This window comes from Talpa europaea (genome assembly GCF_964194135.1).
Source record: "Talpa europaea genome assembly, chromosome: 15".
In the NCBI taxonomy this organism is placed as follows: domain Eukaryota; kingdom Metazoa; phylum Chordata; class Mammalia; order Eulipotyphla; family Talpidae; genus Talpa; species Talpa europaea.
In genome coordinates, this window is record NC_140083.1 from 49,126 (window position 1) to 69,495 (window position 20,370).

The window sequence follows — 20,370 nt, forward strand, 5'->3', positions numbered from 1 at the left end:
TGATACAGTTTAACCACACACCCAGTAATGGGCGTGAGCACAAGCCGGTCCAGAGCCAGAGCCAGAAGCAAAACCTCCAAGCGTCTCGTGCTGGGCCCTGGTGGCTTGCAGCCCCTATCCTCTGTGCTTAGGGGAAGCCAGGCTCCCGCAGGGCCTCCAGGAGACCTGGAGATGCCCTCACACCTCAGGGCTCGGCCCACCGGTCCTCCCAGCCCCAGCAGCTCACCGCCCAGAGCTGCTTCCAGAACCCCCCCCCATCCACCGACCCCACTGAATACGCAGACCCGTGTGAAGGGTGTGCGGGCCTGCGCCCAGCCCTCCCCGGGTCAGGACGGCAGCTGACGCTCGTTGGCCTCCCAGGGCAAGGCTTGGGCTCCGTTGGGGAGGGCAGGGAGGAGTCCAGACGTGCCTCTCGGCGTGTGTATATATATCTATATATTTATATTTATATTTATATTTCATCTCTTTTCCCTCAGGAATGCAGGGCCACTGGGTCTACGAGAAGGGTCAGGTCAGGCGGGGGCAGTCAGCTCTGGGATATCTGTGGTGTCCACCTCATAGCTGCTTTTGGCACTGGAGAAGGTCTTCCCCTTCAGAGCCTCTATTAGCTGCTGCAGCCGCTTTGCGAAGGACAGTGCTTGGGGGGGCCTCATGGTGGGCGGGGGCGGGGGCGGGGGTGGGGGCGGGGGCGGGGGCGGCCGTGCATGTGGGGGTGGGGGTGGGGGTGGGGGTGGGGGTGGGTGGGGGGGGGGCACAGAGGGCCGGAGCGCTGATGCAGACGGGCGAGCAGGCCGATTGGGGTGCTGGAAGTACCAGGGGGAGTGCTGAGGGTGAGCAGAGGTGGGCCTGGCCGGGGCTGCAGTGGGGCGGGCCGCGCTGGCCAGCTGAGACTTGTGCAGCGTGCTGGACCCGATCTTGGAGGCGATCCAGTTCAGGTAGGCCCAGGTGGATGTGTAGACCCCGGGGCGCTTGGCGCGGGCGCAGCCTACCCCCCAGCTGGTGACCCCCACGACCACAAAGGTATTCTCCGCCTTGTCTTCACACATGAGCGGCCCGCCGCTGTCCCCCTGCCCAGGAGGACACGGTCACTGCCTGACCAAGGGGCCGGCCGCACTGGCCGGCTCCCTCCGTGTCCCTGCGCTGCGGGGGCTGATGCCGGAGCAGCATCCTGGCTGGGGGTGGGTGTGGTGAAGGGGGCTCTGGGCAATGTGGGGACCAGCAGGCCACATCCTGTGGGTTTGGCTCTGCACCCCTCAAGAGCTGTTTGGGGGCGTGATGACGCCTGTCAGGGAGGGCCACTGGCTGGCTGTCGGGGCAGCTGGTCACTCCCATCCTTGCTGTGACTGAAGAGCTGGGGACGGCTGGGGGACAGGGCAGGAGGCAGGGCCTGGACAGGGCAGGGCCCAGGGGCATCACGGCCAGGTGCCCGGGGGGACATACCTGGCAGGTGTCCACCTTGCCCTCAGGGTACCCGGCACACACGTTGGTTGCACGGATGCGCCCGTTGTACCACTGGGTCGAGTTGCACAGGTCCAGGTCAATGAGGTCCACTCGTGCCTCCTGCAGCACGGGTGACACCCTGCGGCCTACAGCGGGCAACTGGGTGGTCAGTGGCAGTGACCACGGTCTGGGTGGTGCCCTGCTGCCCACACTCCCCCTGCCCTGAAATGCTCCTTTCAAGCCCAGACGTGGGGTCAGCGCAGAAGCAGACCAGACGGGCCAGGGTGGGGTGCCCGCTAACTCGAGCAGCTGGATGAGGGCGGGCCCCAGTGGCTGTGAGGGTCCCGGGAGCCGGCTGTGGCCAGCCATGAGGCCTGCCAAGCCCACCGGGGTCTCAGGTGCCCTCAGCAGCACCTCTCACCGCCCTCGGCCAGGTCAGAGAGGCAGAGCCTCTCAGTGCAGGACCCACCTCCGTCCCACTGTCGGCTCCTTCCCCACGGGGCTCCGCCAGGCCTGGGGTGGGTCAGCGCTGCCTCTGCAGCCTGGCGCTGCCTGAACCGCGGGGGAGGCCCACTTCAGCCAGCGGCCGGTGCATCCCCATCAAGGAGCAGCAGGCAAAGGCCAGCACTGCCCGCCCCAGCTCGCCTGGCCCCCGCGCCCGCAGTGCCTGAGCTGCCGCCAGGGCCCGGTTCGGGCAGCCTCGCAGGCACCCACAAGGCCCAGGCAGTGGCTGGGCACTAGAACAGCTTTCCAGCCATGCCAGAGCTGGGAGCCTCAAGACAGGCCATCAGGGCCCGGCATCCCATGGCAGCAAAGGGCTTTGCCCTGGGGTTCATCAGCCACTGCTAGGGGGCCCCGCAGGCCTGGCCCCTCGCAGGCACCCCAGGAGGACCCAGAGCCCAGACCCCGCCTGAGTAAAGGTGGGAGGTGGCGAGTGGCTGAGGGGAGAGATCCGCAGTGGCTGGTGGGCAGCAGGGCCAGGCAGCCGCAGGCCAGGGGGGTGTGCAGGGAGACCCCTGAGGGGCCGAGGCCCACCGGGGACTGAACTGAACCTTGGGGAGAGGGGAGGGAGGGTTAAGGGAAGAACCACGAAATCATCTGTTATTACCAAAAGGGCTGTTTGAAGCCCCACGTGACTGGACCGCCTTGAATTAGGACACACAACTTCCCATTATCTCAAAACAGGCGCTTCAGGGCTGAGTTCACGGCCGTGTGATGGCCTCCCCCACACTCACGCCAGAGGCCTGGTCCTCAGCCTTGCCCACTGCTGTCCCTGGGCCTGCACCGGCCTCCAAGGACGCTTGAGGCCGCACGGACAGGCCGGACCGGCGCAGGGCCTGTGCTCAGCAGCCGGGAACGCTCAGGCCGGGGTACCAGGTGTTCCGCCCTTTCGGCCGCGAGGGGCACTGAGGCCCAGCGAAGGGGGCAGCCACGGCCTCTGGACCCACCTAAGGCTCTTTCCCAGCAGGGTTTCAGGGTGCGGCCCACACCAGGGAACAGCACCTGCAGGCCCGGCATCCAGTGCCACCAGAACCCTGACTCCCGGCCCTCCCCCGCCATCCCCTGGGGCCAAGGCCGCGCTGGACCCACCGCCTGCCCGGGGCCCCGGCACTCACTGTTCTCCCTTATGAAGCCCCAGCCGGCCACCCAGCAGGTCTGGGGGACTCGGGGCGGGCCTGCCCGGAACTGGGGCAGGCAGCCCTGGCCGATGAAGCGTCCGCAGGAGATGGGGGGTGTGACCTTCAGCAGCGCGATGTCATTGGCCTCGAGGCTGGGGAGGTAGCGCTCATGCAGCACTATCTTCTCCACGTACCGCTCCTGCTGGGGCGGCTTCACGGGCGTGCTGCTCCCGTACACCACCTCCCTGGCCCCGAACACCAGCCTCCAGTCGTACACGTTTCTGCAGGATGGGCGGGTCAGGCTCGCACAGGCGCTGCCCACCCCCTGGACACCGCCCCCTGGACCCCACGTACTTTTTCTTAGCGAAGCAGTGAGCGGCCGTGAGCACCCAGTGGGCATTCAGCAAGGTGCCCCCACAGACATGGTACCTCCGGTTGCTGTGGTAGGTGTAGACCTGCAGGCTGACCATCCAGGGCCAGGCCCCCAGGTGCGCGTCCTGCCCTCCCACAGTGCGGGTTCCCCCTTGCAGGTTCCGGAATCCGCAGGGGCCACTGGAGAGAGAAAGGGCACTGCTCGACCCTGCCGGGCACACGGGCGCTGGGAGGGACGCGGCCTCAGGTGCAGTCATGGAGCGGGGCCAGGATAGACCCAAAGGCCCTCGCAGTACAGGGGCCTCTGGCCAAAGGGGGCAGGTCCCGAGATCCTCAGGGCTGTGCGGGGAGGAGAGTGGGGGAGAGCAGGGTCCTGGGGCTTAGGGCTGGGCGGGACAGGGAGCAGTGGCCACGGTGGACACAGTAGGCCGGGTGGGAGGCGCCCCAGGGTCAAGCACAGTCCGGGGGGCTCAGGGTCTGGAGTTCAGAGCAGTGACTCCTGAGTCCCAGCTCAGGGGCCAGGCCTGGCAGGGAGGGGCACAGGCCACGGGCTTTGGTGTCCGAGCCCAGGGTCTGGGGCAACAATGAAGTCGGGGCCCTGAGGCAGCGCGGTCCGCTGGGCCCCACCCTGGGCACAGGCAGTCTGGGCAGGGCCTGCGTCCAGAAGACAGCCCCTCGTGCCTGGCGGACCCCGCACTTACTCACACGTGTTGTTATCTTTGGCGGCCGCAGACGCTGCCAAGACCAGCAGGATGGCAGTTGGCAGCATCTCTGCCCGACTGCTGCCAGCCTGGCCCGGAGCCCAGTGACCTCACAGAGCCCCGGCCAATCAGCAGGCTCCGCCCACCCCCCCTTGCAGCCAGCGGCAGGAGCCCCCACTGGCTCTTGAGAAGTGACCCCATCCCTGCCCGGAGCCACCCCATCCCTCCGGGGTCTGGGCCTGCCCCTTGTGGGCAGGTGCCGGTCAGCAGTCGGGGGCCGGGCCCAGGGGCCCTTGGGCTGTAGGGGCAGCATCCGCCCCTTCCCAACTGTGCTTTTCAAAGGACCACTCTGAGTGCCCGTGGCTGAAAAAGTCCGCCTTCCCGTCCACCGCTGAGTGTCCATCTCCACTCTGGACCTGCGGGCAGCAGGGTCTTGCCCCCTGTCCTCGAGAGTCAGGGGTCCTCGGACTCACCACCAGGCGTCAAGGCCCCGGCCCTGACGCCCCGACCCTGGACACCAGGGAGGGCCGCCTCCCACCCATCCCTCTGTGCCAAGGGCCAGGCCAAGCCAGGGTCTCCAGGGCCTACCTGCATGTTCTCAGCCCCGGGTGGCAATCTTGACACCCTCCGCCCCATGCCAGCATTCCCATCTCTCTGAACTTGCCCACGCCGCACCTGGAGGCCTCACCAGCCTGGCCGCGCAAGCCGCCTCCTCCCTGAGTGCGGGGCCCGTCTGGTCCCAGGCCCGGAGGCCTTGAGGCCTCTCCTCGAGTCAACTTGTGCTCCCGAGCCCCCGTCCAGGGCGTCTGTACCCCGGCAGACCCCCAGCCGGCCCTCACAGGCCCCCGGAGGGCTGACGCTCATCTCAGCCACGAGTCCAGCAGCCTTCTCTCTGCTGGGATGTCGAAGCCTTCGTGTCCAATCCCGCAGGCCGCGAAATCTGCCTCGCACTGGAGTGCACGGAGCGCCGGTGTGCCCGCCCAGGGTCAGGGCCCGCCGACCCCGCTGCCGTGTCCTCGGGGTCCCTTCTTCTCTGCAAGGGCCGAGGCCCTGCTGCCCCGCTCTGGCAACCGGCAGGCCTGCTCCCCAGCAGGCACGTGACGGCCTCCCTCGGGTGGGGACCCTCATTTGCTCCAGCGCGTCCAGACCTGAACCCACACAGCCCACTCCACAGGGTCTCCCCTGCCTGGGAGCCGGGGGCCGGACCCCAGCCGGGAGGAGAGGCGGGAGGCCCTTGCTGAGAGCGGCGAGCTCTGTTCCTTCCTCAGGCAGCACTTTGGTCCCCTGGGGACCAGCGGGCTCCGCTGGGCCACGGCCGAGAGGCCGTGCACTGCTGCTGTGGGTCGGGCTTGCCTCCCCTGGCCTGCCGGGAGGTGTCAGGACTCCGGGCACCTCAGGAGGTCCCACCAGACTCTTCTCCCCTTCGTGTCCAACTCCCCCGCCCCACCCCCCTACGCCCTGCCAAAGATGTGCTTTCGGCTGCAAGAGATACGTCCTGGCCGCCAGCTGCCACATGAAGGGCGCCTGGGCTCGGCTCGGCCCTCACATTTAGCAGCCCCAGGGCCCCGGCGGCACCAGCACTGGGCCCCCAGGAGCCCCTGGGCCTGGTGGAGGGCAGGCCCCGCGCCGGGCCAAGCAGAGATCTGAGCAGCAGTTTCATTTCTTATAAATTTATTACATAATATTATAATTATTATCAATAATAATAATATAAGAAACATAGATCTCTGTGGGGTGTATCACAACGTCAGGGCCAGGAGGCCTCAGGCCTGGAGCGGGGTGAAATCCCCGGTGGCGCTCCATACAAAAGGAGGGGTGAAGCGGAACTGACCCTGTAAAGTTAAAAACCCAAATTGAACGGAACCAAAAACCCACAGGTGGAGGTGAGACCGCGTGTGCGAGTGGCAGTCTGCGGCGGGGGCTGCGCGACCTGCTCCGGCCGGTCCCCAACTGCCGGGCGGGCGGAGGGGGGGGCGGCACAGGCCGTGCCGGCCCCTGGGCTGTGAAACTTGTTTTCTGGTTTTTTTTTTTATTAAAAAAAGCTAGAAATATAAACAGAAACTTGTGAGTGACGTGGATGGAGCTTAGTCCAGACTCCAAACCAGAGGGTTAAAAACGCCCCAGGGCCCCCACCCCACAGGTCATCGCTGAGTGTGGGGAGTCACAGTAAGGGGGCCGGGGCGCCCTCTGGGGTCTCGGCCCCTCCCAGGGCTCGCAGTGGCCTGCCTCGAGGGGCCCCTCCTGACCCGCTCAGAAGCCCCTGGGGGGCACTGCCTCCCAGGGCGCCGGGGCTCCACAGGCAGCAGGACCTAGCAGGGAGGCCCACGGCTGGGAGGCTGGAAGGGCAGCGGCCACAGCGGCCCGGGTGCGGGCTGGCCCCGGCTTTCTTTGGAAGTGGACACGAGTGCTCTGGCAAGCGCGACCCACGCGTGCGCCCTGCGTCCGGCCGGGCAGGCGGCACCCACGCGCCCGGGCATACCTGGCAGCCGCGTGGCGCACAGGTGCACAGGCGGGCGGGGCGCGGCCGGGCCAGGCGGCTTCTCTGCTGTAGGCAGGAGACCGTGCCCTCGCCCGTGGGGGAGATGGCCGGGGCGGGCGCCAGGCCCTGCCCCCTCAGCGACAGTCCCCGGGGCCACCTGGCCTTGCCGGTGCCGGCAGGACTCTGCCACCCCCTCCACGCAGCACCTGAAGGTTGGTGGGGCACACGGCAGCTCAGCAAGAGGAGGGGGCCGAGCCAGGGCCCCAGGGCGGGCTACTGGGACCCTGGCCAGCCCCAGACCAGCTGGAGCGTCCCCCGCCCCGTTTGGGGGTGGCAGTGGCAGTCAGGGGCCAGAGACGGAAGACTGGGCAGCCGCAGCGGACGGTGGGTGCGGGAGGGGAGGGAGGGAAGCTACTAAGGACAGAGATATTTGTTCCTTTTCTTGTTCCAAATATAGAGTGGATTAAAATATGCAAAACAGGGGGCTCCTTGGCCCCCGACCAAGAACCCCAGTGTCTCCCCCCTCCCCCCGAGTCCACAGGTGTGTCCTGACCTCGCATGCTGGACTAGGTCCCCCCTCTGGGAGAGCCGCCACCAGGAGCGCGCGGGGGTGGTCCGGCCGGAACGCCCACCCCGCCCCGCTCCCGCCCAGCCTCCCTGGCCCGCGCCCCTCCTGGCCGGGGCGGCCGGGCGCCGGAGGGCACTAAGCAATGTACAGGGCAAGTCTCCGAGCAACAGCAAACAGGACGATTCATGCAACATTCCTGGCCCGGCGCCGCGGGGGAGGGGGCCGAGCCGGCGGCCCGGAGGGGAGGGGAGGGGGGGGGGGAGGGGCGGGCCCTGCCCGCAGGGCGCGGGGCGGCGCGGGGGTCAGCTGCCGTCCAGCTGCCGGAGCGCGCGCTCGATGTTCATGCGGTGGCCCACGCGCGTGACGCCCAGCTCCACGAAGTCGTCCTTGGTGAGCGCGGGCAGGTGCGCGCCCTCGATCTCGTGGTCCTCGAAGCGATCGCGGTGCTCCCCCAAGTGGATGCTCTCCAGCCAGTCGCCCACGTCGAACTTGCTCCAGAGCTGCAGCGGCTTTTGCTGGAAGGGGCGGCGCGGCGCGGGGGACCCGGGGCCCGGGCCCGGCGCGGGCGAGGGCAGCGGCGACGGCGAGGGCGAGCGGCTGCGCGCGCTCACGCTGCGCACCACGAAGCGCACCTCCTTGGGTTCGTGCGGGATGGAGAGGCTGGACGACTTGAGGATGGTGGGCGGGGTGAGGCCAAAGGGCCGCCCCACGCCCCCCGCGCCCGCCCCCAGCCCCTCCACCCGCTCCAGCGACGCGGGCTTCACCGGGCTCGGGGCGCGCCGCGCCACTGGGTAGCGGCCCCCCGGCCGCACCGGGTAGGAGGCCCCGCCGCCCGGGCCCCCGGGGCTGCGCTGCGCTGAGATGGTGCTCAGCTCACCGAGGCTGCTGAAGAGCCTGCGGAGGGAGAGGGGTCAAGGCCAGGTGAGGGGCACCAGGAGAGGTGGGGTGGGCACGGCCGGGGGCTCCCTGGGGTGGGGCTGGGCTGGGAGGGGGTAGCCTTAGGGCCGGAAGAAAAAGGGTTGTTCAGGCTGTTTCGTTTGGACCCAAGGGTCAGAGCCAGCGTCCTGCCGGGGGTACCCCTAGACTGACTGGAGCAGGAGGGGGCTGGCAGGGCCCCACCACTCCCTGAGCTTCCCAAGGGCTGCTGCTGCGTCCCTGCCAGCCTGGACCACGCCCTGAGGGTGAGACCCAGACGGTCCCTCACGCCCGGGCTGGCGCGGGCAGCCGAGTCTCCACAACGGCTGGCGCAGCTGGACCGCACAGATGGCGGTGTGAGGCAGACACAGCAGAGCGCATGCCCCCGGGCCGGCGGGACAGCGGGCACAGCGGGGTGCCTGCCGCGTGGCAGACATGCAGCAGCCACCAAGACGGGCCCAGCACCTAGTGCAGACGCAGGCGGCCCCCCAGCGTCACCCAGCAGGGCCGCGGCTCCCAGCCCTCCCAGCGGGCCCTGCCCGAGGACCCCGCCCAGGAAACCCTTCCCCGGCCCCTACCGCGTGGCCAGGCCTGGGCGGGGCTGTCCATGGCACTGACGTCCCACAAAGCCAAGCAGAGCAGAGACCGGCAGAGGCGCAGAGGCCGGGGACGGCGCTGGGGACGCACAGGAGACAGAGCAGCCGCGTGCAGGGCGGGGAGAGCGGGAGAGCGGGTTAGCGGTCCCCCAGGCAGGCCTGGCAGCGGCCACACAAGCAGAGCCACGGAGCCGGAGCTGGGCACGGTGCCCCGGGGAAGGAGCGGGGTGCGGGCCAGGCGGGCCTGTTCTCCAGCGAACGACATGCAGACCCCGCTGTGCCCCCCACAGGCGTCCCCAGGAATGGGCGATGCCCGCAGACCCCTGTGCCCCAGCAGTGCCCCCTCTGTGGGCACCGTGCCACCCCTGCTGCCAGCCCCTCCCTCTCCCAGCCCCTCCACCACGGCAGGGCTGAGGCCCCTCCCCTGCTTTTCTCACCCCTTTTGTGCTGCACTGATGGTGCCACCCCAAGCCCAGCCCTCCGCACCCCTCCTCCCCTTCTGCCTCTACCTGCCGCCGGGCCCCTACCCTGAGACCCAGCTCCGCTCCCCACTGGGCCCCCGGCTCCACCCTAACCCTCCTCCCTGCCACGTCCTGGAGTGGGCCCTCTGGCCAGGCAGGCCGGCCGCCACCACCCTGGGGTAAAGGGGTCGGGAACCCCTGGGGGGCGCAGAAACAGGCCTCAGGCACCAGAAGAGCCTCCTGCCCCCACAGCACCTGCTCCAGGCACCCCGGGCTGCAGGGAGAGCAAGGGGCAGGGGCATGGGGGGGGGGGGACAGTGCCAGGGGAGCGACTGAGGGGACAGAGCCTGTGGGACTGGGGTCAGCACAGGCAGCCCCCACCCGGGCCCTCACCAGACCTTGTGGGGACCCCTGCCTTAGGTGGGGACCCGGGATGGCCCACCACAGGGGTTAAGTCAGGCTGCCCGGAGTCTGGGCTGGACAGAGCACATGGCGAAGGGGCGCCCTCAGCCATACCCGAAGGCTGAGGATGAGGGGGGCGGGAGGGCAGGGGAGCTGGGGCGTGGTGGAGAGGGCGGGTGGCAGAGGCGCAGTGGAGAGAGCAGCGGGACGGGGGTGCGCAGTGGAGAGGGCAGTGGGCAGGGGGCGGTGGAGAGGGCAGTGGGATGGGGGGCGGTGGGGAGGGTGGGTGCTGGGCGCAGGAGCAAGGGCCGAGGGCCACGCTGCACTGGGCTGGGAGTGGGGAGGCCGGCCAGTCTCCTGAGTCCTGCGGGTGGCGGGAGCCCCACAGGCCTCGTCCTGCCAGCCCGGGTGCAGCTGTGGCCCAGACCCCGCTCCTCCCCTCCTTCCTCTGCCCTCAGCCCTCTCACCATCTCCCCCGCCTGAGCACAGCTGACCGTCAAGCCCCACCCACGGTCCCCAGGCCTGGCTCCCACCTCCTTCCCAGGCACCTCTTCCGCTATCACCTTGGCAGCCCCAGGCTCTGCAGGGCGCCCTGCCCCACTCCTGGGACACCAACCCCAGGGTCTCCCGAGATGGGGCATCTCAAGCCCTCACCTATCTGCCCTCTCCCTTCGAGGCTTCTTTCCTAGAGGGGTTCCTAGTCCCCCTCTTAGTCTGCAGGGTCTCGGGGCCCCATCACCCATCCCCCCTCCACAGGGGCAAAGGCTGAGGAAGGCCCAGCTGGCCGGGCTCTCCCACCCTCTCCCCCACACTGAGCTCTACATCAGCCCAGACACCTCTCCCTTCCCGACACCCTGGATCTGGGGGTCCCACTCAGCACCGCTCCCCTCACTGTAACACCCACCAGCTCGCGGCAGCGGCCAGCAGCAGTGACCACATGGCCCATCGCGGGCAGGAAGGGCAGGCGTGTGGGCTCATGGGGACAGGTCGCCCGGCCGGCCAGCGTCACACGCAGGCCTCGGCCACCCTGTGCACTGGGCAGCCTCGCTGCTGCGGCTCCCCACACAGGGCAGGTGTGAGCTCGCCGCAGCCCCTCGCCACCCTGCTCCGCATGCCACCCAGCTTGTAGGCCACCTGGTCGCTCCACAAGCTCAGCCCCACCGGTGATCACTCCTGCCCCCCCAGTAGAACCTGGGGCCCGAGCCCTCGGCATGTCCCTGGCCCGTAGGACCTGCAGGGACAGAGCCTCTGGCCGCTGGGCCTGCAGGTGTGTGACCCCCTCTGGCCGCTGGGCCAGCAGGTGTGTGACCTGCAGTGCTGGGCTGTGCAGCACGGCAGGGGGCGCCGCTCATACAAACTCCCAAAGCTGCTGCGCCTAAGCTTTCCCATGAAACCAGACATGGGGTCAGACAAACACAGACCGAGGCCACAGAGAACTGTGGCTCCTGTGCAGCCAAGACCACAAGGGCCAGAGCCACCACAGAATCAGGAAGACAATGGAATTCGGAACAGATGACAGACCCAGAGGCAGGTGTGGTGTGGGGCCCAGAGGCAAGTATGGTGTGGGGCCCAGAGGCAGATTGGGGCCCAGAGGCAGGTGTGGCTCCCGGAGGCAGATGTGGCCTCCAGAAGCAGGTGTGTGGCCCAGAGGCAGGTGTGGCTCCAGAGGCAAGTATGGTGTGGGGCCCAGAGGCAGGTGTGATGTGGGGCCCAGAGGCAGGTGTGGTGTGGGGCCCAGAGGCAAGTATGGTGTGAGGCCCAGAGGCAGATTGGGACCCAGAGGCAGGTGTGGCTCCTGGAGGCAGATGTGGCCCCCAGAGGCAGGTGTGTGGCCCAGAGGCAGGTGTGGGCCCCGGAGGCAGGTGTGGCCCCCGGAGGCAGGTGTGGGGCCCAGAGGCAGGTGTGTGCCTCTAAAGAGTGGGATGTTCTGCCCACCAGGCTGAACTGGCAGCACAGATGAGATGGATGGTCTGGAATCAGTGGCCACAGACCCTGACCTCCTGGAACAGCAGGCCTTCTCCAGCCCCCACCCTGGGGAAGGGAAGCGTCTCCACAGGTTTCCCGGCTCGGGCCCATAGCCAGGACAACAGCCGGCCAGAGGGCGCAGGGCAGCTCCCTGTGGCCAAAGCACACTGGCCGGACATACTGCGTGCCCAAGGCGGGCAGGGGCGTCTCTGTTCTTGTGGTGTTGGCTGAGTGAGGAGAAGGCCAGGCAGGGTGGTGCCCGGAGGGAACACCCACGTCAGGAGCCAGGGACGGGCCTGCTGCCGGAAGGTCATGGGCGCCTGCAGTGGGCATGTGGGGAGGACGTGTCGCCTGGCCAGGCGGTGGTCTCAGCGGTCCCCACTGAGCCACCTGCCAGCCCAAAAGCAGGAGGCCGGGGTCGGTGTGGCCCCTCCAGAGCCCAGGGCTACACCCAGGCCTGCGGTCAAGCCGTGGGACCCAGGGGGTGAGCACAGGCAGGGGAGGGAACTCAGAGGGCGGAGGAGGGGCAGTGGAGGGGCCACATGGCAGGGCGACCAGTGGGCGTCAGAGCCCTCGTGCCGGTCACCCACAGACAGCAGGCATGTGGGGGCGGGCGCATGGCCCCCTGTCCTTCACGGGGAGCTCTTGATAGGCGCGGGCTGCGCAGATGCCCCATGCTGGCCAGGAGGGGCCTCAAGGCCCTGGGTGCTGGTGACCAGCGCGTCACCCTATGTGCCGTGCTGCGAGGGACCCCGCAGACCGAGGGTGGGACCAGGGCCTCCGGCCCCACATGGCGTCAGCGTCGGCGACATACAAGTTGCCAGGGGGGCAGCAAGGGGCAGGACAGGGCGTCTCACTGCTGGCAGAGGCGTCTGGCCCTCCATGGACTGCCCTGCGCTGTCCGCTAGGCGGCTGACCCCACCTGGTTCCTGGGAGGGCACCTGGCCAGGCCGGCCCTCGGCTCCCAGGCCTGGTGGGTGGTTCAGGAGCAAGTAGGGAACCCATAGGAAGCAGCAACTGTGGAGCAAAGAGGCTCCAGTGGCTGCGGGACAGATGGGTGTGGGGCCCCCTCCCAGGCCACGTCTGAGGCTGGTGGGGGCCCCTGGGGAGGCTGCACTCAGAGAAGGGGCGGCTGGACGGTTGCGTGACCCTGCCCACGGAGCCAGGAGACTGATGTCAAGACCTTGCTCGCCTGGGCCTGGCCACGGGCCCAAAGGCTAGTCTGCCCACACGGGTCATCCCGAGCCAGCCTCCTGGGCTCCACTCCCAGAAGACAGCGCCAGGCAGCTTCACCTCCGTCGGCTCGGCATCTATCAGGCCTGCCCCGCACCAGACCTCAGAGGGCGCTGGTTTGCACTGGGCCCAGGGCAGGGCAGTGGAGCATGACGGGGCTGGTCCCGCAGAAACTGGGGTTGTCATCCCAATGGGCCCAGCCCCCGTGGCTCTCCAGGGCCCCGCCCTGCCAGGAAAGAGGTTTCTTCAGACTGATAGTGGCCGAGGCCGAGAGAGGGGCCCCGGCCAGCCCTTGAGGTGTCTGTTCCTGGAGCATGCCGAGTGCCCCAGTCCCCGCTCATTTTGCACCCTTAACTGGAAGAAGAGGGAGCAGAGCAGCCCTTGTGGGCTCGCCCCGGCCCTCCCTGCCTTGTGACTCGTGCCCCCAAGGCACGTCTCGAGGACCGCAGAGGAAGAGGCGGGTGGCACAGGGCAGAGCCAGGAGGCCCGGAGCGCTGCGGAGAAGGGAGCCGGTGAGAAGGGACAGAGTGGCCAGGGCAGTGGTGCCCGCAGCAGGAATCGCCCCAGAAGGTCCACAGCCTCTGGGAAGGAGGGCTTCAGCGAGGGGCGCCCCAGGGCGGGGTCCCGCCCTTCCGGGGTGCACCAGGCCTCTCGAGCCCCACCCTGGCAGGGGGCCTGGGAAGGTGGAGGTGGGTGGAGGTGGCAGCGACCTGGCCCGATGAAGGCCGCCACAGGCCTGTGTCCAGGGGCTCCCGGACGCCAGGGCCAGAAATGCTCCTGGGCGGAGGCAGCAAGTCAGTGGCAGGTGTCAAGTGGAAAGGAGCCGGCACGGGGCGAGCTTGGGGAGCCCTAGGAAGCCGTGGGGGCTGCAGGGCAGGGGACCACGGCCCGGCAGCTGCACAGAGTCCCCAGACCGGCCTTCCCGGCAGAGGCAGCTATGGCGCCCACCTCCCGCCCCCAGCACCCCAGCCCTGCCCCTCCCTGGCTCGCCAGGACAGACACAGCAGGGGGCAGACTGGGGCGGGCACGGAGGAGCACACGGGCGGGGTGTGGACGCGGACAGTCCCTCCCCGCTGCCCTGCTCACCGAGCTGCCGCGATGGGCGACTTCTTGGCCGGGTCCAGGAGGCTGCCCAGGCCGCCGGCTGGCTCCTCCCCCAGCGAGCGGGTGTCCTTGTTGAGCTGCTGCAGGCGGGAGCTGAGCTCGCTGATCACAGTCGGCTTGTCATCCTCCGGCCCGGGGAGCCCCCGGCTCTCCACCGGGTCCCCCCACAGCTTGGACCTTCTCTGGAAGAGGTAGCGGGGGCGGGCGGGCCCGGCGGCCAGCCCGGCAGGGGCGGCGTGGCGCGGCTGGGCCGTGAGCTCGCTGTCGGAGGCCTGCTTCAGCAGCGGGTCCCTGAAGGTCACCGGCCCCTTGCCCAGCGGGGGCCTGAGCTTGGGCTTGGGAGGCACTGGCGGCTTCTCGAGTAGAAAAGTGTGTCCGTTGGCGAAGGAGGTGTGGGTGTCGGTGAGCTCCCCGCCCTCCGAGCTCAGCGTGGACATGCTGGACACGGTGGAGACGGTGCTGGTGGTCTCCAGGTGGGGGTCGCTGGAGCTGCGCGTGTCGGCCTCCTCCACGCCCGAGTCTGCCGCGGACTCGGGGGCGGGGGGCAGCTCGCCGCCGGGCTTCCCCGGGGCCGGGCCCGGCGCGGCGGGCGGCGGGGGGCCCGGGCCGGGCAGCGGGCTGGCCAGCAGGCCCCCGTTGGCGAACTCGTCGGGCGGCGGCACCAGCCCGATGCGGGCCAGCTCCTCCCGGGTCTCCTCGTCGCTGGAGGACAGCTGGGCGGGCGGCAGGCTCACGGCGAACACCAGCTCGGGCTCCTCCTCCGAGCTGCCCTGGCCGGGCCCCGGGTCTGCGGGGGCGGCGCCCGGGGGCGGCGCGCGCGGGCTGGGCAGGGACTCCGCGGCCAGGGCGGCCGGCGCGGGGGCGGCGGCCAGCTCCGGGGTGCCGGCGCGCGGCTCCTCCGCCCCCAGCCCGCCGGGCTCCTGCCCGTTGCTGGTGGCGTGCACCACGATGAGGCCGGCCGGCCGCTGCAGGGACGTGTCCAGGACGCTGAGGATCATGGCCTTCTTGTCCTCGGGGGACTTCCGCTCCTCCCGGGGCGCCTTTTCCGGCTCCCTGCGGGCCGGCACCGGGATCCAGGCCGGGCTCCGCGGGGAGAAGGCGGGGGAGGCCAGGGGCCCGCGCTCCGCCTCGCGGGCCTGCACGTCCACGAACAGCGGGCCGGGCCGGTCGGCGTCCGGGCTGTGCACGGGCGTGGGGGAGCGCGAGGGGGCCTGAGAGGCCAGCGCCCGCTCCCGCGCGGCCAGCGCCAGGGCCAGGGGCGAGCTGGGGTCCAGGGGCTTGCCGGTGAGCGGGTGGATGAAGGTGGAGCCAGCAGGCCCGAGGCTCGGGCCGCTGACCAATGGCTTCAGCGCGGACACGGGGGAGGGGAGCAGCAGGTCGCGGCCGGGGGTGGCGGCGGGGCCCAGCAGGCGCTCGTCGATGGAGCGGGAGGGCTGCAGGGAGGGCAGGTCCACGCTGGGCCCGCTGCCCTCGACGGCCCCGACGGACAGGAACACCGTGGAGCGGCGCCGCTCCTCCAGCCGCCGGTCTTTGGCAGGGCCGGGGCCGCCGAAGGGGAGCCCGGGGCCGTCCCCGGGGCCGTAGTCCAGGCCCGGCCGCGGCCCGCGGTGCGTCGGGGAGGGCTCGCGGGCGAAGCTGCCGCCCACCGGGCCGGGGCTGCCCACCGCCAGGGCCGCGCGCTCGGCCGCGTCCTCCACCTGCAGCTGCTTGACCAGCGGGCTCTTGCGGCGCTGGGGCTTGGACGGCGCGAAGAGGCTGGCGCTGAACGCGCCCAGGTTGGCGTAGGGGCTGTCGGGGCCCGGGGGCCGCGAGCGGCGCTTGGGGCGCTCTGGCGGGGTGGCCGCCTGCGGGGGCCGGGGCACGTCGCCCGCCTCGGGCGCCGAGTCTTGCAGGATGATCATGGAGCGCGCGCGCTTCTGCCGCTCGGGGTAGGGCATCGGGCCCAGGGGCGCGCCCGCGTCGTACAGGCCCGCGCCCAGGCGCGCCTCCAGGCCCGGCTTGAAGCTGGAGCGCACCGTGTCGTAGGCTCGGCCCGGCGGGGGCGGCGGCGAGAAGGCCGGGGGCGGCCCGGAGTCGAAGTAGTAGGGCGCGGGCGCGGGCGGGGGCGGCGGCGCGGTCTGCGGCGGGGGCGGGATGCCTCGGCCCTCGCGCACCGTGTCCTGCATGGACGAGCTCCGTGGGAAGCGCCCCTCCAGGAGGGACGCCAGCTTCTCGTCCTCCCCTGCGGACAGAGGGGCCTGTGAGTCCGTGAGTCCACGGTGCTGGGGCGATGCCCTCCAGGAGGCCCCCGCAGAGGCAGGCCCTGCTGCCTCCACCCGGGCATGCCAATCCCGGAGAGAAGGGCAGAGGAGAGCCCCTCAGAAGTCAGCGCAGGCGGGGCCAGCTAGGGGACGGGGAGGCTGGGGCGCCCCATCAGGCCTCCTGGTTGCCCCACTCCTGCACGCCATCGACTCTGACAAAGTCTCGGGAGTGGCATCAGCTCAGATATGGGGTGCAGACGGGTGGCACCAGCAGAGGTGCTGAGAGAACCCCAGGAGATGCGCCGGGAGGGCAAGGGCAGGTGCCCCTCCATCCCCCCAGGGGGCAGAATCGCAGTGGAGCCAGGGGCGGCTGGGGCTGGGGTCGTGCCAGAGAAGGCCCGGCCTGGTCTGCGAAAGGCCAGCACTAGGGAGCAGTCGTCACTGGGAGGCCCTGGTGCCGCCAGAGGCAGGAGGGAGTCCCCAGCCTGGGCCGCCAGCCCGCAGCTGGGGCAGCAGCAGCCAATGCCCAGTGCATGGCACTCATGGAGACCTCCAAGAGGCCCCCCGCGGCCTGCAGACGGGCAGGGAGAGACCGCCGGGGGGCTGCAGCGACCCCACAGCGGACTTTGGCCTGGGGGGTGGGGGTTCACAGGATCCTGCAGGCCAACACCGGGCATATTTCAGCTTCATTCCCTGCTGGCCGTGCACCCCAGGCCCAGTCTGGGCACCGCTGAGCCCCGGTTCTCATGGACAACACTGACCTAGGGGGAACGCATCTGCCTGTCTCACCTAGGTTTGTTGGGGTCCCCGGGCCCTCGGCTGCCTAGTGGGAAGTTGGCAGGAGCCCCTGAGCATCCTGCAGACACCTGGGCCTCAAGTGTGTCGGGTCAGGCAGCAGGTGTTAGGTGCCCAGTGCAAGCATGGAGGGGCTGCCACCGGACGCCCGGTGCTGAGGCGGCTCTCCCGGCCCCACCCCGGGATGCCCTGCAGCCATGGTGCATGGGCTTCATCACAGACTCAGGCTGCAATTCTGGCTGCCGGTGACTGCCCAACATCCCTACCCCCTGGAACCTGGGTTTCCTCCTGCTTGCAGAGCTGCTGCGTGCGAGCTGGCCGCTGGGCCCACAGCCCCACCCGGGGAAGGCTGCACCCAGGTGTGGGTCCGCCTGGCACTCAGGTACTGCCAGGCTCATCCCGGGCCTTTGCAGAGCCTTAATCACAACGGCACCCACACGCGGGGGCCCCGGCGGCCACACATGAGACGGCCACAGGGGGCAGCTCCAGCAGCCAAGCCCCCTCTGGGGAGACAAGCCGCACATGAGTGGGCAAGAGCCTGGCCGGTTGGGCAGCAAACGCCCAGCACGGAGCATCTCCCCAGCACTCACTCCTGACAGGACATGCATCCACGCACCGCACTGGCCACCCCACACGGCACTCGTAGGAAGCATGGCCCCTGGGTGAAGGCACGAGATGCCCCACACCATGGGTCAGGGCCCTGAGGCCCCACAGCCAAACAGTGTGCCTGGGCCGCACGGCAGGACACGGGGTGGGACCAAGGACACTCGCGCGCAGCAGGCCGGGCATGAGGGGTGAAGGGCCCTGAGCTCACTCCCAGAGCACAAAGGGCGAGTGTGGGAGGCCCAGGTCCAGGGGCCTGTTGAGCTTGGGACCTGCGCTGGTCAGTCCTGGACTGGGGGGTATTGGGGGGGGGGGGCAGAAAAGAGCTGATGCAGCAGACCCAGGTCACAGGGGACTGAGGACAGGTGTCCCAGGGGGAGCAGGAGGGCTGGGGCTGGCCCTCAGGGACCCGAGGTGGTGGAGCCCACAGGAGGCCAAATGGGGGGCAAGGACAGCTGCTCTGCGGCAGGCCCCCTTCGGCAGAGGGAGGCCTGGGGGGGCTGGGGCAGGAACCCCAAGAAGAACCAGAGCTGCGGCCTGGGTGCTGGGTGGGCGGGGCCAAGCCGTGGGGACAAGAAGCTTGCACACTTCACCGCAGGGAACCAGGGCAGGCAAAGGGAGGGCCTCTGGCTCCAGTGCCCTCCGCCCACCTCCCACCCCCACCTGCAAGTGGGCATAGCAGGGCCTGCAGGGCCGGCCATGCAGATGCCCCAAACGCCACCCCAGCCCTCTGGGAGGTTTGGGTATAGCTGGCCACACCGCCACACCTCACACACAGAAACGTCACCACCAGCCCCACCAGACAGTGCTGGCCTCCCACACGGGGTCCTGGGGGAGCAGAGACAGGCACAGGCAGTGGGCAGCCAGGTGGGCAGCCGGGATGGGGCCTAGACAAGATGCCCCACTGTGGTGCAGCGGGCGCCCTGTGGGCACCAAGTGGGCTGGGTGCAAATGCAGAGCTGGGTGAGGGGCAAGCAGACCATCCCCGGATGGCACGGGTCTGCCAAAGTGTGGGCAGGAGCAGATGGGCAGGCGGGACGGGACAGGTGCCGGAGTGTCTGGGCAAGAGGAGGCCAGTTGCCAGTGTGCCGTGGTGTGCACAGTCTAGGAGGCAGGACAGAGGTGTTAGGCCAAGGCCACAGCTTGGGAGAACCCACATTTCATGGTGTGGGGACAGCGCGGCTGGAGAGCCAGGCTAGTGGACCAGTCTCTCTAGGCCTGGGGGAAAATGCTCTGGAGGAGCTGAAAATCAAACGCTGGCTGCACATGCGCGCGCACGCGTGTGTGTGTGTGTGTGTGTGTGTGTGTGTCTGGAGGGACAGGACCCGAGTGCATGGAGGGTGGGGGTGCACAGGCGGAGCCGGGGGCCAGCAATGTGGGGGGCTTGCCTAGAAGCAGAGCACGAGGGTGAGAATGAGAAGCACAGACAGAGCCGGCAGGTGGGAGCGGACGGAGGAGCCCAGGGACGAGGAGTGGACAGCCAGAGCAGGGCCTCGGAGGGCCCAGCGGGGCTGGTCACGGGATGGCCTCAGGTCAGACCTGCGGAGGCTCAGGCCCAGCCAGGCCGGGAGGTGAGGTCCAGGGACAGTGACACCTCATCTGGGAGGCAGGGGGTGCTCTGGACAGAAGTAGTGGGGCCACCGCCGGGTAAGAAAGGGCAGGCCGGGGCCCAGAGAGCCACGGGAGCAGCAGTCGACAGAGCAAGCTGCAGGGGTCTCGGCCAGCAAAGCCTCTCTGGCAGGAAGAAGGCTCACCCCACGCGTGGGGCAGGTGCCTGGGCGGTGGCCAAGGAGGGCAGGACTCCGGGAAACTCGGGCCCTGGGCTGAAGGTGGGGACTCCAGCCCTGCGCGCCACCCCATGCAGCCCAGCCCGGCCATACCTACAGACTTGGTCCGGGGAATCCCCTTCCGCAGGGAGCCCGGCAGCTTCTCTGGGCCCGGGAGGCCCTGGCGCTCAAACAGTGACTGTGGGGTGGACACAGCAGTTACCGGGTGTGGGTGCTGTTCTCCACCCAGCTCCGCCCGCCCCCTCCCGAGCCCGACACCAGGCACCCCATGCACAGCCCCCGAGCGCTGGCCAGGTGGGGCCGGCGTGGACCAGACCAGGGTCAGTGCACCGCAGGCCCAGGCAGTGAGGGGGGCGGGGAAGGCACAGGCAAGAGACATTGGGCCAGGCCCACCTGTGGTGCAGCCCCTGCCCAGGGCCCCAGGGGCTGGGACGGCCCCACACCTCTAGGAGGGCCACGGGGGAAAGGAGTCCAAAGTCAGACCCTCACCCGGAGAAGATCGCGGCCCGCAGGACTCGGCCCGCCCCGGCCCGGCCCGCGGCTCACACTGATCTCCGCTGGGGTGATCCTCCGGCTGGTGGGCCGCGGCTTCACGGTGGCGGCCCTGGAGTCCGCCTCGGCGATGTCGGGCCTCAGCGTGGGCTCCGCGGCAGCCGCCAGGATCTCGTCTAGCTTCTCTGGGGTCAGAGGAGCGTCTCAGCTGCGGGGCCTCCGCGGAAGCGGCCCCCGCCCAGCCGGGCGGCTCACCTGCCCTTGGAGCTTCGAGGCCGCCACACGGGCCAGGGACCCCAGGCTGATCCCCACCCGGCCCTCACACACCCGCCCCTGCTCCAGCTTGGCTTCTCCAACCCTGGGGAGCGCCCAGGGGACCCCATGGACCCCACTCCAGAAAACTCCTGACCGACCCCAGGGAGAGGACCCAGAGGGACAGAGCTGACCACTCGCTCCTGACCTGTGTCTCCTGCCCATCCCCCACACTGGGCCCCCCACCGCACCAAAGGGCAGGGCGGGCTGCACAGGCTCCAGAGTGCGCACAGCAGGAGGGCCCCAGTGCAGCGTGTGGACACCAGACACCCCAGGCCACAGCTGG

The 20,370-nt window shown here is 69.7% G+C and overlaps 2 protein-coding genes across 2 annotated transcripts in view; both read right to left on the minus strand.

Moving 5' to 3' along the window:
• Nucleotides 1-512: 512 nt before the first annotated feature.
• Nucleotides 513-4,200, minus strand: ACR (acrosin; the record flags this gene model as incomplete). Its single annotated transcript, XM_084254854.1, has 5 exons — nucleotides 513-1,067; nucleotides 1,441-1,586; nucleotides 3,057-3,340; nucleotides 3,414-3,611; nucleotides 4,133-4,200. 5 exons carry the CDS (start codon nucleotides 4,198-4,200, stop codon nucleotides 513-515), a joined length of 1,251 nt encoding a protein of 416 aa, XP_084110980.1.
• Nucleotides 4,201-7,325: 3,125 nt separating this feature from the next.
• Nucleotides 7,326-20,370, minus strand: part of SHANK3 (SH3 and multiple ankyrin repeat domains 3) — a gene marked incomplete at its 5' end in the record, with an annotated part of 35,745 nt that continues 22,700 nt past the window's right edge. The window contains 4 exons of the mRNA XM_084254855.1: nucleotides 7,326-8,073; nucleotides 13,838-16,076; nucleotides 19,374-19,458; nucleotides 19,827-19,957. Coding sequence (XP_084110981.1) covers nucleotides 7,482-8,073; nucleotides 13,838-16,076; nucleotides 19,374-19,458; nucleotides 19,827-19,957 — 3,047 coding nt within the window. The 3' untranslated portion in view covers nucleotides 7,326-7,481. The remainder of the gene's footprint in view (nucleotides 8,074-13,837; nucleotides 16,077-19,373; nucleotides 19,459-19,826; nucleotides 19,958-20,370) is intronic.